The sequence below is a fragment of the Orcinus orca genome, chromosome 8, assembly GCF_937001465.1.
Source record: "Orcinus orca chromosome 8, mOrcOrc1.1, whole genome shotgun sequence".
NCBI lineage: Eukaryota > Metazoa > Chordata > Mammalia > Artiodactyla > Delphinidae > Orcinus > Orcinus orca.
Genome location: NC_064566.1, coordinates 70,636,164 through 70,651,938, shown reverse-complemented (window position 1 = coordinate 70,651,938; position 15,775 = coordinate 70,636,164). Strand labels below are relative to the sequence as shown.

The 15,775-nt window shown below is 37.1% G+C and overlaps 1 protein-coding gene across 2 annotated transcripts in view; it reads left to right on the top strand.

Moving 5' to 3' along the window:
• SESN3 (sestrin 3) overlaps positions 1–13,371 on the top strand; it is a 73,805-nt gene extending 60,434 nt beyond the window's left edge. For both annotated transcript variants that reach the window (XM_004265458.4, XM_033420341.2), the window contains exons 8-10: positions 563–753; positions 3,142–3,286; positions 5,344–13,371. In XM_004265458.4, the coding sequence (XP_004265506.1) occupies positions 563–753; positions 3,142–3,286; positions 5,344–5,430 (423 nt within the window). In that variant the 3' untranslated portion in view covers positions 5,431–13,371. The remainder of the gene's footprint in view (positions 1–562; positions 754–3,141; positions 3,287–5,343) is intronic.
• The last annotated feature ends 2,404 nt before the right edge of the window (positions 13,372–15,775 follow it).

Here is a 15,775-nt window from a genome sequence, read left to right as displayed (position 1 = left end):
ATGTCCTTTTTTGGAGAGGGCAGGGAGGAAATTGAGTGATATGTTCACATTTATAATAAAAAGGCATTTTGTAATAAAATCATGTACATCAGTAGTTACGGGCTTAAGGGCCAGCCCCTCCCCAGCCCTAGAAAAGAGCCATAGTAGTGATGTGGTTCATAAAAAGAGAATGAGTGTGAATAAAGACAGACTCCTCCATGCTTGCTTCATATGATCTGCTAACCATCCGTGTCACTGAGTAGGTTTAGTCACATAGGAATATTCCAAGGTCTTCTGGGGTCCTTCCAAATGACGGCATAGTTTGCATAGTACTTGACGACAGGAGGTAACCAGAGTTCATCACCAGTGTGCCAAACCCTGGACCCACCGAGGAAACAGCACAGCACTCCCATCTACAAACTGATGTGAAGCATTCTTGGTAAAGCTGCAAACTTGGAATTAGTGAAAGAATTACGGACTTTGAAATATCTCCACTTACTTGCTTCAGTAGTTACACTTAAAAACATAGACTTTAAATGGAGAGTGACCATTTTGTAATTGGAGATACATTTTATTTTTTTAGGACTATACCTGGGAAAATCATGGGTTCTCCCTGGTGAACAGACTTTATTCTGACATTGGACATCTTCTTGATGAGAAGTTCCGCATGGTCTACAATCTCACGTATAACACTATGGCCACCCATGAGGATGTTGACACAACCATGCTGCGCAGAGCTTTATTTAACTATGTTCACTGTATGTTCGGAATCAGGTATGGTCATCATGGAGACAGTTTTATATGTTTCTAAGTGAAAATTCTGGCATGCATCTTACTTCTATCCCATTGAGAAGTATATGCTTCTGGGGAGAAAATATTACATGTGGACTTCTGATTTTTAAAAATTAATTCTGTCTTATAGAAAAGCATTTTTCTTTGTTTAGCTGTTACAAATCTTAACATGCATATATAACTATAGTAGTTAGAATCTACTAAGAAGGGAAAAGAATATCAGTAATCATTGGGGATAGGAGAGAATCACTCAATTTGAGAAACCTTACTGGACGAACTGGACATTTAAAAATGTATATATTATGTCCCTTTAGATGGGACATAGTGCTGGGACAAGAAGTGCTGGTTGGTTGGTTGGTTGGTTAGTTTTTGGAGGAATGGTAATTAAGGTATAAATAAAACTAGGGTAGAGTCCTCCCTCATAAAGCTCACATAAGAACACTGAAACGGGGCTTCCCTGGTGGCACAGTGGTTGAGAGTCCGCCTGCCGATGCATGGGACACGGGTTCGTGCCCCGGTCCGGGAGGATCCCACATGCCGCGGGACGGCTGGGCCCGTGAGCCATGGCCGCTGAGGCTGTGCGTCCGGAGCCTGTGCTCCGCAACGGGAGAGGCCACAGCAGTGAGAGGCCCACATATCGCAAAAAAAAAAAAAAAAAAAAAAAAAGAGCACTGAAACGAAACTGTAAGTCAATATAAATTAGTGGTCTCTAAATTTAGAAAATTAGAATTGAGAGGACAGGGAGTCAATGAGTGAACGAGACTGAATGGTCTAATCAGGAAAGCTCTTTTGGAGAACATCCTTTTTGAGCTGGGTTTTGAAGACTTTTATGGAGAGGGATTTGCAGAAGGAGAAAATCCCCTTCAGTCAACTGAATGAATACATTCAGTTGACTGAAGAAAATCCTCATTCAGTCAACTGAATGGATACATTCAGTCGACTCTATACTATATCCTTTCTGATATAGTATCAGAAAGCCTTTATGGAATGGAATTAAAATTCAATTTGTTAAGCAACGTGGTTTCTATAACTTTTTAAAAGATCCCAAATTTCCTGAAAAATCAACTAATAATGAAATAGTCCACCTAAAGGACACTATTACAATGGTAAATAATAAATCTGCTATTTGCCCATTTACCATTCTAGAAAGAATCATCACACTTTAAAACAGATATTATACCAACCTAATTAAGAAAAATAAACACTAATAGATTTTAATTCAGTTGCAATAAATATTTATTATGTTCAAGACAATAAATAACAGATATTATGGTGATTATTTTTCTCTGTTGGATGCTACTAAATAAAGTTTATATAAAATCCTGGAGGCTTTTTTTCTTTTTAAACTAAGCGTTATGTTTGGGTTAGAAAGTAACGGAAAATATAGAAGAGAAATCCCACAAGCTCCCACTACTACATTTACCCTTGTATCTGCCTCTGTGCCTGTTTGCTCTTTCTTCTCTCATATTGTGGATGAACTGTCTGTACTCCTATGCTCTTGGGCATAGAATCCCATCTCCTCTCATCTTCAGAAGATCCCTGTTCTAGCAATTCTCCCTTCTCCCTCCTGCATAATCAACTTTACTCTCTTAATCAGATCTTTCCCATCAGTATATAAACATGCTATTATTTCTCTCATCATCTCAAAAAAACAAAAATCCTTTCTTCATCTTTCTATTCCCTCTGGCTATTGCCTCATGTTTCTGCTCCCATGCACAGCAAATCTCTTTGAAAAAGCTTTGTGTGTCTACTGTCACCATTTTCTCATCTCCCATTCTCTTGTGAACCGACTGCAGTATCAGGCTTTTACTCCTGTTATGTCAACAGAGCTGCTCTTACTGAGGTTGTCCGTGACCTCTGCATAGCTCCTTGCCATGGTCAGTTCTCAGTAGCATCTTCTTTGACTAGTCAGTAGCATTGGACGCAATTGATTATCCTCTCTTCCTTGAAATGGGAAGCCCTAGACTCCTGCCTTAGGGCTCAAATGTCAGCATCTCAGAGAAGCCTTCCTGCCCGCTCTATCTAAAATCACAATTCCCCTCCCGGCCTCCAGTTGCATTTTATCTCCATAGCAGTTATCACTATCTGATACATTGTATGGTTTTCTTTTTCATTTCTTTCTTTTTTCTCCAGTAGAATTTAAATTCCACGGGTCCAGTGATTTTTGTCTATTTTGTTCATTTGTGTATCACCAGTGCCTAGGGGGGAGTAACATGGCACATAATAGACACTCAGTAACTATTTGTTAGGTGAATTAACAAATGAGCGTTTGGTATTTAATTACTAGATAATTATTGTGTCTTGGTATAATTTTAGAAATCAGAAATTTTGATTCTGTCATTCTAAAGCTTGTTGTCATATTGCTTATAGGTATGATGACTATGATTATGGAGAAGTTAATCAATTACTTGAACGAAGCCTGAAGGTTTACATTAAGACAGTGACCTGCTATCCTGAGAGGACTACCAAGCGCATGTATGATAGTTACTGGCGTCAGTTCAAACACTCAGAAAAGGTGTGTTTCATGACTAAACCTTTTATCGTAGACAAATATTCAATATAAGAAGTCATGATTATGAAAAAATTATACATGAAAATATTAATAAATTAGCTCCATCAAAGAAATGGAAGTGGCATTATCTGCCCATCTGTTTTTCTTTCCGTGATTTTAAATTAGGGTTTATTAACTAAATTTTGGTTCTGTGTTTTGTCCAGTGTGCTGTATAAAGTAAAAGTTTAGCATTGGCCTTTGAAAGATTGGATCTGAATATTGATATTTTAAAAGGACATTTGGGAAACTGTCCACCATCCTACTAGTAAAAATCAAACCTTCAGAGATGTTGTGTGAGCTATAATTGTATATTATTGTATGCCCAGAAGGCATACCCATTTAGAGATTCCTTCACTCTAGCCATTACAGTTAACCTCTTAGAACAAGGGTGTCTCACTCCAATTTGGTAATTTGGTATTTTGACAATATAATGGATTTGGATCTTTGAGCCAAATATGTTATTATATGAGGATATTTCTTTGGATTGAAATATATAGGAATCCTTATTTAAGACCTAATAAATGTTAAGGATCTTTACCAATATACTAGTACAGTATAAGTATGGCTATAAATCCTAGGTCTTTGACCTTAAAGGCCACGAATCTTCCATTTATATCACAGTTTCTGAGCTTGAGAGTAAGAAAACCTTTTCAGGGTCCTAATATTCACTCAATAACCATATGACTTTGATAAAGAATGTTATGACCTCAATCCCTAGCAGACTTTCTTGAAGTCTTAGAGCCGATCACACATCATGTAAATACCCATTTGCCTCCAGCATCTCTCCGAGATGGATCGCTATGGTCTGCTTATATGTTTGCATTAGATTTTCTCCCTTTACTAGGTGGTATCTAGAAATTCTCCTTACTCATCAAGAGAATAGATCCAACAATACATCTAACCTATAGAAAGATATCAAAATAATCTAAATATATCACAACATATTTCTTTGGAAACATTTTGAAAATATGTGGGTATATAATTTAACCTATCGGATGAGCTGTGTCCCCCCCAAAAAAGTTAGGTGCTTGTTCACAGCTGTATCTGAAAGACTCTAGGCAAGCTGTGCATATCTGAGTAACAGACACTAATTCCAAACTGCTTTAAACTTCACATTTTCACTTTAATATCTCCCAAGTACAGGCATACCTCAAAGATATTATGGGTTTGGTTCCAGACCACTGCACTAAAGTGAATATCACAATAAAGGGAGTCACATGAATTTTTGATTTCCCAGTGCATAAAAAGTTATGTTTACACTATATTATAGTCTATTAAGTGTATAATAGCATTATGTCTTAAAAAACAGTGTACATACCTTAATTAAAAAAATACTTTATCACTAAAAAGTGCTAACCATCATTTGAACCTTCAGTGAGTCATAATCTTTTTGCTGGTGGAGGGTTTGAAATGTTGTGAGGATTCCCAAATGTGACACAGAGACACAAAGTGAGCAAACGCTGTTGGAAAAATGATGCCGATAGACTTGTTTGACGCAGGGTTGCCACAAACCTTCAGTTTGTAAAAAACACAGTACCTGTAAGGTGCCATAAAGCAAAGCACGATAAAACGAGGTATGCCTGCAAATCGTAAGAAATGTTTTTAAAAGCTCTCCAAGGAATAAGCATAGGCTATAAGAAATGTGGGGCTGAGTTTTAGCCATATAAACTTTTACAACTGGAAGAAAGTATAATTTGTAGGAAAATTGTGATTTGTAAAAATCAGTTTTATTTTATAACCCAAAAGATTGACTGGCTTTACATAACATCGATCCTAACAAAATTATTGGACTTTTTAAGACTTTAGGGGTCATTTTTACTGCTCACTTTTTTTTATAAACACAGTTTTCTTATGAGTATTACATCACGTACCCGCATAAATATGCCCAGGCATGTGTGTTTGTACATGTGTCTGTAATACCCATGAAAAACATTTGTGAATGTCTGATATATGGAAAAAAAATTAAGGTTTTTTCAGTTGTTTATGATGGTCACTAAATTGGTAACACTTTCATTTTCTAGGTTCACGTAAATTTACTTCTAATGGAAGCACGGATGCAAGCTGAGCTTCTCTATGCTCTTCGTGCCATAACTCGGCATTTGACCTGAAGCATCATCCAGGGAAAATGTCATATATGTGTAAAGACCTTTTCACATAGGCTATACATCAGAAGCTGTTTGTGATGTAGCATCAAACATTATTCAATTCTCTAGTGTCAAAGTTTTAGCCGTTTTTTTGGGGGCGGCTGTAATGTGCAATGATGTATTTTCTTTTTCTTGATGCTTAACATGACTAACAATTGCAAAAATAATACTGAGGAGCACTACTTGGCATTGTTTATAGTTGGGTTTTTGGATACTGATCATAAGTCATGAACCTGGTTTGTTAATGCTTAACTTCAGTGCTTTGGGGTTTGTGTGTATGTGTATTTTTGTTCTTTCCTTTTTTTTTTTTTTAAATATGGAAAAGCGCTTACAATCTGCTCAAGCAATTGTTTTTCAGATATCGGAATTCAGCAATGAATGACCTCCTCTGGCCATTCTAGAATTTTAATGTTGTGTCCTAAATCTGGTGGAGGAGAAGCATGCGCTGTTGAACTAAGCTGCTCACAGGACACTCATCTGTGTCCCCAGGAGATTATTTGTCAGGCACTGTTTATTTTTTTTTATTTGTTTATTTGTTTGTTTGTTTTTACTGCTATTGGCGATAACATGAAATGTGATACAGCCATTGTCCATAATTTAATGTGAAATTGATCATGATGAATTCTATAGCATGCTACTGAAATGCCAAATTCAGCTAGTTTCTTTCTCTTCTGAAACAGAAGTTTCCGTTTTCCATATCAGATGTATATATTAAAAGTGGAATTATGCACAATCCTTTCTATCACTGACAGTAATCCTCAGTCATCAGAAATAATCAGTGCTTGCAGGGCTACTTACAGTTCACTTAGTTGGCACATATAAACATGTACCCACATAAGACTGACCAAAAATTTTCTTTGCACATTTTTCTTTTCTCATAGTGTTTTCTATATTGCAGTAAGCGGAGGAAGGTTATAATATACCTATATTTTTTCCTGTTAGGCTTTTAGAACTTATTTTCCATGGTTTTTCTTATGATAGGTTAAACAGTTTATTATTCAAAGGTAAAAATTGTGTTTCTATGCATTAATGTGATTGAACGACAACAACAAAAGAGTGCAATATGTTAAAAAAAAAAAAATACTCAACAGACTTTCCCCCTACTATGTCACTGCAGAAGTGTCCTTTTAACACAGAGCCATAAAGAAATTTGGTTCAGATTTCTTTATCGCCCAAGGCTTTTGCCTTCCTGGGGTTGAACAATGTTCCTTTCATAATGCCAAAGCATCCCCTTCCCCAGAAAAATCTCTTTGGACAACTGGTTAAAAAAAGATCTCAAGTCTTAAGGGAAGAAAAAGCATCCCAAAAGTCACATTTTTGCATTGGTTTATGTTGCTTGATTAGATTATCTTCACAGAGCACAACATTATGTGTTTATAGCTTTAATTTATATTATGTTAATGAACCAGTGAAGTGCCTAAAGAGATGCTTACAGCTATCCAGTAGGACACAACTGCACTGCTTAAACACTTTTTGGTTAACTAAGGGTGACTTGAATTTTACACAAACATGCTAATTGTTTTAAAACAGATCCATTTTTTCATAGTGAATAAGATAGTTAAAATTTTCCGTTAGAGTTCCCACAAAGATTTCATTTTAGACTTACTTGTTATCTAGGACTTACTTTTTTTCTCTCATGAAAGAATTGTGGACTAGTGTTCTGTTCAGTCATTTTCCCCTTCCATTTATCATCCTTTTCTGGTACGATCCATTAGGTTGCTTTCTTTTAGGCTTTGTTCTAGATAAGAAAATAGAAAGATGACTGTAAACCTATGAATATGAGATAGTTCTGCATTTTTAGATTCCAAGATTTTGTTTGAAATCTTCCACGTGAGGAAAAAATTGCTAATTTTTTTTAAGACAGGGTGGTTTATTTAAAGAGATTATTCAAAGAACTCATGTCAGATCTAGTCTGTTTTGTTTATTGTGTATACCATATGTTGATTTTATGCCATATCACATTATATAGATATGTGTTAAATACGAAGAAAGTCTTTAGGGGAATGGCAAAATACGAATGACAACATGCATGTCCATTTGACTTCCCTAATTTTAGAACTTTCAAGTTGAGGATATCCTTTACTCTTGACTTTTTTTTTTTTTTTTAACTAGAATTCTTTCAGTTAATATCCCTATGTTTTTGTGCAGGTGACCTGTATTACAGGATAAAAAATGATTTTTATATATTGAAAAGGAGGAGAAATTCTCACAGAACACCATATGAGCTTTAGACCAAAAGGGGAAACAAGGTTTAAGTAACTAAAATGGCCACTTAGTTTTTGTTTTCTGTGTTCCCCCCAACCCCCGGAAATGTAGGTAGTTGGAGTTGGGTTATGGAAATCTTAGTGCCTTTACTAGATCTCTTTCCTAGCAAGGTTTCGTATTAGCTCAGCATTGATCTGTCTCATCACTAATCAGGAAAATCAGTTGACTTGGAACTATAAACAAAGACAAAACAATATATTTATGAACCTCACTGAATCAGCCTAGAAAAGTTGACTCTGAAGGTGCCAAAGCACCTGCCGAGATGCAGCGCGCACAGCCTTCCAGGTTGTGAAATCCATTGTACAGCGAGTTTGCTGTGAACTTCAGCTAATGCAAACTTGAAATTCTGATGCGGTTTTCCAGGGTGGTATTTTTTCAGAGTATTGAATTTACTATGTAGTAATTTATAGTATAGCTTTTTATATTAAAATGTGATATTTTTAAAAGAGATATCTGGTTCAATTGGTGTATTGATGTGACTATACGATCTGCTAACCCACCCCTTGGGCTCGCATTGTGCCAAACTGAGATTTGCAGGTGTGCGTGAGAAAAGCACACGTGAATGGGAAGCCTCTAACTCCGTTGCTTATTATTTTCAAAATAGTCTAATGATCCACTGCTGTATGTGTTCAGTGGATAGCCGTTTACTTTTGAATTTCAAATTTTCCCACTTCCAGTTATAACTCAATTTCTCAGATCACCTTAGGAAAATCTAGCTACTCTCCTCTCTGAAAGTAAATCTTGAACCCGATCCCTTGACTGCGGGAGTGGCCAGGCAGGTGCCTCCTTGGGAGCCTTCTGATGAGGCTTCCTCAGATGGACTTGTGATAATTAGAGGAAAACAGGCTTTTGAGACGGGACAACTTATTATTTCTTCACCTTTTTGAGCTAAGGATACTATCTCAGTCTCAGGAAGAATCTTTGTCCCATTTGGGGTACTTTTTAAATAAAGAATGGCTAGTGTGGAATCTGGGGCATGGCCTTGGCCTGTAATTATGACTTTAAACTCAAATAATATTGACAGAGCAACACAGGACTGTCTTAGAACAGAAAACTCGATGTCAGCTTTATATCAGAATCATATTTGAACCAGAGCCCCTATTTTAATTGTATTATAAAGTCCCTTAAATTGGGATTGACCTATATACACTAACTAATATGTATACAATAGATAACTAATGAGAACCTGCTGTATAGCACAGGGAACTCTACTTCATTTCACTGTACAGTAGAAACTAACACAACATTGTAAAACAAATATACCCCAATACAAAATAATTAATTAATTAAGTCCCTTAAAGATTTTAAATGCTTCTAACAGCTAGTTAACATTATTCCTGAGCAACTTTTTTTCCCACCTTATAGAGTTTTTAAATCCAAAATCTTAGTTCTTTATGCCACAGCAAAATGAAATTATCAACGAACAATTAAAGATCTGTACTTAAAAATAGTTCACCACTTTCATGCAGAGCGCATGCATATATGATGGTAAGATTCTTTTAAACACTAAGGACAATTCGTGAGGGAAAAAAATTTTCAGTGCATATTATAAAAATGATTTGCACTGAGCTAGTAAAATGAGGTTTTTGTTTTGTTTTATGTTGTGTTTTAAAGACAATTCTAAATCATTCCTCTGGAAAGCAAGACCTTAAACTCTTCTCTTTATCTAAGGGGACTTTTCTTCTTTTATGCAAATAGACGGTCTTGCATGAAGCGAAAATTATGCAACAATAATGTTATATAAATAGTAGAGGAAATCTGCTAACAGTATAATTCAACAGTAAACTGAAAGGTATATGGCTCCTCTATTCAGATCGAGTTTTAAGTTACCTAATTTTATAGTCAGAACCTATTCTAGGTGGCCATAATCATAAACTGTGTTTCCCGATTATATCCCTCTGGAGACTGAGAATCAAATAATCTTTCCTTAAAACAGTACTGTAACATGAATGTATTCATCTCAGTCAACAGAACTTCAGTGCCCCCTGTATATGGGGCTTACTTCCATGCTAATTTGGCTTCGTTAGTAGTATCCGCTCAGGTGAGACCTAGAACAAAAATATCTGGGGTGAAATGGATCATAGAGGTAGAGGTACCTGTCAAGGCAGAAACCTGTGAGGAAGGAAGAGTCTTTCAAAGAACACATGGACCATAATTCTAAGAGCGTGGATGCCGTCAGCATCACACACCTAATCTAAAGGAGCACTTCCTATTGTGGGAGCTTCTGCCTACATTCAGCCCGTCCTTTCCTGCCTGCTTTCTCTTCCTCCAAGTGCCTCGACCTCTACCACGCTCGCTCTCTTCCCCTCCCCTCAGCCCATCTTGGTCTGAGCGCCTTTTCACAATCCAAACGAAACATCACCAGCCACCTGCTGATCGTCACCAGCATTTACTTTTCCCAGTTACTTCTTCTCCATCCATGAGGAATACGACTTGTCCCAACTCCCTCGAAATCCCTCTACCATCTAGCTATATTTTGGCTAACCTTTGCCCTGGACACCCTCCCAGATCTAATGCAGCACCACGTGTAATCTCGTCCATCCCATACTGTTCTACCCTTTCCCAGCTGCCAAAATATCTTGCTCTCCTCTACCTCATCCCCAAAGAGCCTATAAACTCAGAGTATCCAACCTTTTCATGGATTCACTCTCCGTTGTTCAGTAATACTACTTCCATATTTTAAATAAATCATAGAAGATTTTTGCCTTCTATCAAAGTAGGAATCTTTATATTTATACATGATACAGAAATTGAACTATTTCTACCATGCAGAATTTAGCATTTAGCAGGATTTTAAAGTGATTGAATTGCCATCTTAACCTGGATCTATATTTGGTTAGTCCAAGTTATTTGAATGTAAAGTGAAAATTCTCCAACAATCCAGATTGATCTGTAACCTATCAATGGAACAGGAAATTTCTGGCATACAAATGGGTGGTGTTTCAGACATTTGTTTTATTGGTGTCATTTGGGCCTTGAAACACATTTCCAATAGAAGGACATATGATAAAGCATGTTTAGGTGGTCCCACTGGATCACAGAAGACCATTTGATTTATAATATAGATAAAATACCATAAAATTGGCTACATAATGGTTTGATTAAGCTTCCCTAGGTTAGACTAAGCTTCTAACCCCTATTCCTACCCTATTCTCATGCGGGAAAATGAGCTACGGGATGAAAAGGGAATGCACTGCCTTCGTAGTCCTTACAACCATGGCTGCACTTCCGGTATATCTAGACAGTATCATTAAGGAACAGGAAACGCACAGAAGAGGAAGAAGCATCAGTTCTTCCTCTCTGGCCAGTGCCTGCTCAGTGTGGTCCATAGATGAACACTGTCAGGCTTCTAACGTGGGGCGTGTTTATCTATAGACCTGAAGACAAACCCCCCTTGTTTGAAAGTACAGATTATTATGATCTACAGTGGTATTTGGATGGCCTTCCACGCCCGTTCATGAACAACCCAACCTGATAATAGAGTCTTGTCAATTCCTTTAAGGGCCCAGAAATGAAGAGATGCCTAGTTAAGAAATGAGACTTGAATGATGGAGACTGAAAGGATGGTTTTTATTAAATCATATGTCATGAAGTGTTCATTCTAGCTTTAATTATGACTGCACCACCATGAAGTCCAGAGTTGAAAAAAGAAGGAATATGGGGGCGGTGGGCGGGGGGATGCCTATCTGATTCTTTTCAATGCTTGTGGAAATCTTTGAAATAAGAAAATGCATACTATAAAATAGCCATTAGAACAAACACCCCATTTTACAGTTCATAGGACAGCATCAAATGTTAGTAAGTCTAAATATGATAAATGTAATTTTTGGTATATAAATTTGCTAAAACAGTCTATTTTCTTGCACCCCTCAGTTTAACCTCTTAAAAATGAATGTATAATTTTAACAGAAAGAATATCAAAAGGAGAGACACTCTCTAGTCTTTAATGTTAAAATATTGTTTATGAATGCTGATTAGCTTAAGTATACGCATTATGACACTTACTGAATGGAACTGATCATACGTCTCTTTCTTGAGTTAGTCTTTACAGATTGTCAGCTGACTCCCAAATCTGATAAGGAAGGATCAAAAGGTAGGATAAAGGAAATGTATCAGTTGGGTAGCCAAGAAATTTCCTTCGTAATGTTGAGACTGTTTTCTCCTTTCTGAATTTCACTGGTTCGCTAAAATAAAGGGTAAGCATTAAATGGTACCCTTGTTCATCAAGGAAAGAAAGTCATCCCAACTCTATATCTACTGCACATAATTTCCTTTACATCCATATATCTTCCCTAGAAAGAAAATGCAATTTTTCCCTTCCTCTTTCTCCTCACATTTACTCTTTTCAGTCGGATAAGATAGACACAGAAAGCAAACCACAAGCCAGTTTGGCATCTTCTCCATGCTAATAGAATACTCACAGCCACATGCACAGTTGGAGCAAGGTTACAAAGAACCCTGTCAGGTCAACTTGGAATATGGCCTTGCTACTGGGATTAGCTCCTTCAAACCTGAAAATAACTTTCCTGGTCATGGAAGAACTGGATGTATCCTTTAGCTTAAGAAATAGGATTTGAACTTGAAATCTCTTTTTTTTTTTTTAACCTGATTTTGCAGAGCAGCTACATCATGAATGTATATATTAAGACTTTGTAGCTGAATTGCACATGAAATCAGATTGCCAACTTCTTATCTTTCAATTTTAGACATCATTTTATCCTTAAGTTGTGAGTGATATATGTAGCATGCTGTGAAACGTCTGTTATAGTTCTTTAATTCATCAGTATTAATACAGAATTATCTTTTGCGTTCCTTGGTACTTTTTATTCCATGTAATCAGAAGCTGTGATGTTTTGCCTTTGTAGTCCTGTGCTTTGTTACTGTAATTTTTTTTTTTACGAAGCACGTGACTTTGGACTAACGTGAGGCGGATGACGTGATCTTTAAGACTGCTATATATCTATCAGTCTCTTACTATATAAGGTTTTCAATTAGAATAAGCTTTTATCAAATAGATCATTGATGCAATTTAGGATTCACACAATTTTCAGTGTCAAATGGCGGTCATACATTTATAGTTTCAATTCTGAAAATAGCAAACTTGCTAAACAGCCACTTTAAACTTCTTCTGGCAAATCAGACCCTGCTATAGATATAGTCTAAGTTAGTTAACCATATAAGGCTTTTCAACTATTATGCCCTCCACATAAGTCAGCAGTTAAGAAGATTATAGAACCCATGAAAGCTTTTTGTGTGTATAACTAGGTTTTATTTTTCTTATGTTGCTGATTCTACAGTTCTGACTAAAGCTGACCTGAATGGATCAGTTTTTGTGTAATATTCTAGTGCTTTAATGCCTCTTTTTTTTTTCTTTTTTTTTTTTTTGGAGGGATGGGTAATATTATTTGAACAGATGCAGAAGGAACTGTTGGTGAGTCAAGGCAAACACATTTGAAATAAAGGAACTGTGTATTAACATGTTAACAATTCATAACTGCACTTTTTATGACATTTTGAAAATCTATTTATAGGTACAGAACAATGGGTTTTGTTAAACTGTATCACATTTATACTTGCAGAAATTTATTTCATTGTTATTAGTAGGAATTTTATTGGTTCAATAAAATTGGCAAAACTGAACACTGTTTGCTTTTATATATATATTTAAATTAATATTGGAGTAGCATTCTTGCCTAGGTTTGTTTCTGCTTAAATTACTGGACATGCATTCTGAAAGACATCAGCATTTTAAGAGTCATTTTTTCCCCCTTATTTGTTCCTGACCCAGTTTTCTTGTGATATTTCTTACAGTCACTTGATACTGCATTAATAGAATACTGCAATAGTGTAAGTTGTGCAAAACGTACAGTTATTGTTACCTTTGAAAATGTCCATTGTGATCTCAGCAATAGGCAAATTAGTTTCACTATTATCTCTTATTAACCAAAAATAGTAAGGTAGAGTGAGGAAAGGGGCATTGAACCTGGGGTCAGAGCTTGAATTTAAAGCTCGTTTTTCACATTCTACTAGCTTTGTGACCTTAAGGAATTTGATCTCTAGGAACGTCGATTTCTGTCCCACAATCTGAGGGGGATAATGCCTTCTTGAGATGGTTGTTTGAGATTAGGTGAAGTGTAATAATATATTTGAAATATGCAGTACAGTGATGACTCTGAGTGCATAAATGAGAAAGCCCAGAGAATACTCTTGTTGCTAATTGAAATAAAGAGTTAGGAAGGAGAATTTGCGGGGAGGGGGGTTTATACATGTGTAATGTGAGGTGACAGTAAGACTCCCAAGTAGAAATGTAAAATAGTCTTTGGGAAAGTTATAGAGGATGTGCAAAGCCTTTTGTGCAAGGTATTCCAAGGAGAGCCCTTTTTACTTCTCGTAGCTCGCTGATTACATAAAAATTCATAGCAAAGGCCAGAACTCTCCCTTTGTGCCATGTGTCCAGCTGTACTGGGAGATCAGCAAAAACCAGCTTCTTGCTAATTAGAGTCTGCCTTTTTCAATAATATGTAACCTCTGGGAGAGATAAAGGACAGGACACATCAGACCAAACTCAGCCAACAGCTAAGTTTCCACTTCTCCCCCAGTTCAAACTCCAGCTTTTTGACCCTAGCTCCCTAGGAATTGATTAATAACTTTGAGCCATTTTTAAAAGTAAAATGAAACTCCTTGTTTATGTGTGTATTTGATCTTTTCACATATATGATCTCATTTAATCCTCATAATAACTTTGTGAAGAAAGGATGACATTTTACAGAAGAGGAACTGAGTCTTGAGAGCTTTGCCCAAGAGTTGGCACTTAGAATCAGCACAGTGGGAATTTGAACTCTGTCTTTCTGATGCCACTTTTATACTAAACTTCACTACCTTAATTCAGCCTAAGTTTCTTAGGTTAATGATATAAATGACTATGCTCTCAACAGGACATTTTAACTGAAAAATAAAAGGATAGTCCGTGCTCCAAACAAGAGGTTAGATAACTTACCTCTCTGGCTAACTTGCAACTTTTTTTAAATTTTAAAAAACATTTTTTTTCCTCCAGTCCTGAATGGGCCTTACGATTTAAAAGACGCTCCCCGAGGGAGAGGTTCACAGACCAATATATAAAAGCAGGACTTGTCAATTTAAAGGCCAGAAGTCTCTCCAAAGAGAACAATAAGCCTGATCCTAAAGAAGACTCAGGAAAGCTTACAACCGTGTTACTTTTTTATTTTTAGGACCATTCTGTATGGTGGAAGTTACCAATGCAAAGTCATAGTTTCTAATGTATTTAATTTTCTTCTCCCATAATCTCACGTACTTGAGATGTTTCAAAACACAGGTGGGCCCAAATCTTTCCATAGAACTCTTTTTTAAATATATAAACTTACTTACTTTATTTATTTTGGCTGCGCTGGGTCTTCGTTGCTATACACAGGCTTTCTCTAGCTGCAGCGAGCGGGTCTACTCTTTGTTGCAGAGCACGGGCTCTAGGCACGCAGACTTCAGTAGTTGTGGCACGCAGGCTTCAGTAGTTGTGGCTCATGGGCTCTAGAGCCCAGGCTAAGTAGTTGTGGTGCACGGGCTTCATTGCTCCGTGGCACGTGGGATCTTCCCAGACCAGGGATTGAACCCGTGTCCCCTGCATTGGCAGGCGGATTCTTAACCACTGCGCCACCAGGGAAGTCCCTCTTCTTTTTTTTTTTTAAATTCATCCATAGAACTCTTTAAAAGGAGTTTGAGACAAGAATTCTTAATACTCCCTCTTACACTGGCCTGCTTCTAAAATAAACATAAACAAACCCTTCATCTTCACATCAAGAGGAAACTCAGGAAGAGTCTCCTGGTGACAGTACCTTCACCGCCCACTGACTGTCTCCTTTATTTGTTGAGGCAGCAGCGCCAGCCACTCCACACACACCAGCTGCTTCACACATCAACCACTTTACCGTGGCCCATCGCTAACTCCCTCCTGCCCTGTGCTGTGGCCACCAGCTCCGCTCAGGCTGGGGCCAGGTTTTCCCAGAGACAGTGGGAAAGCACCTCTTAGGTC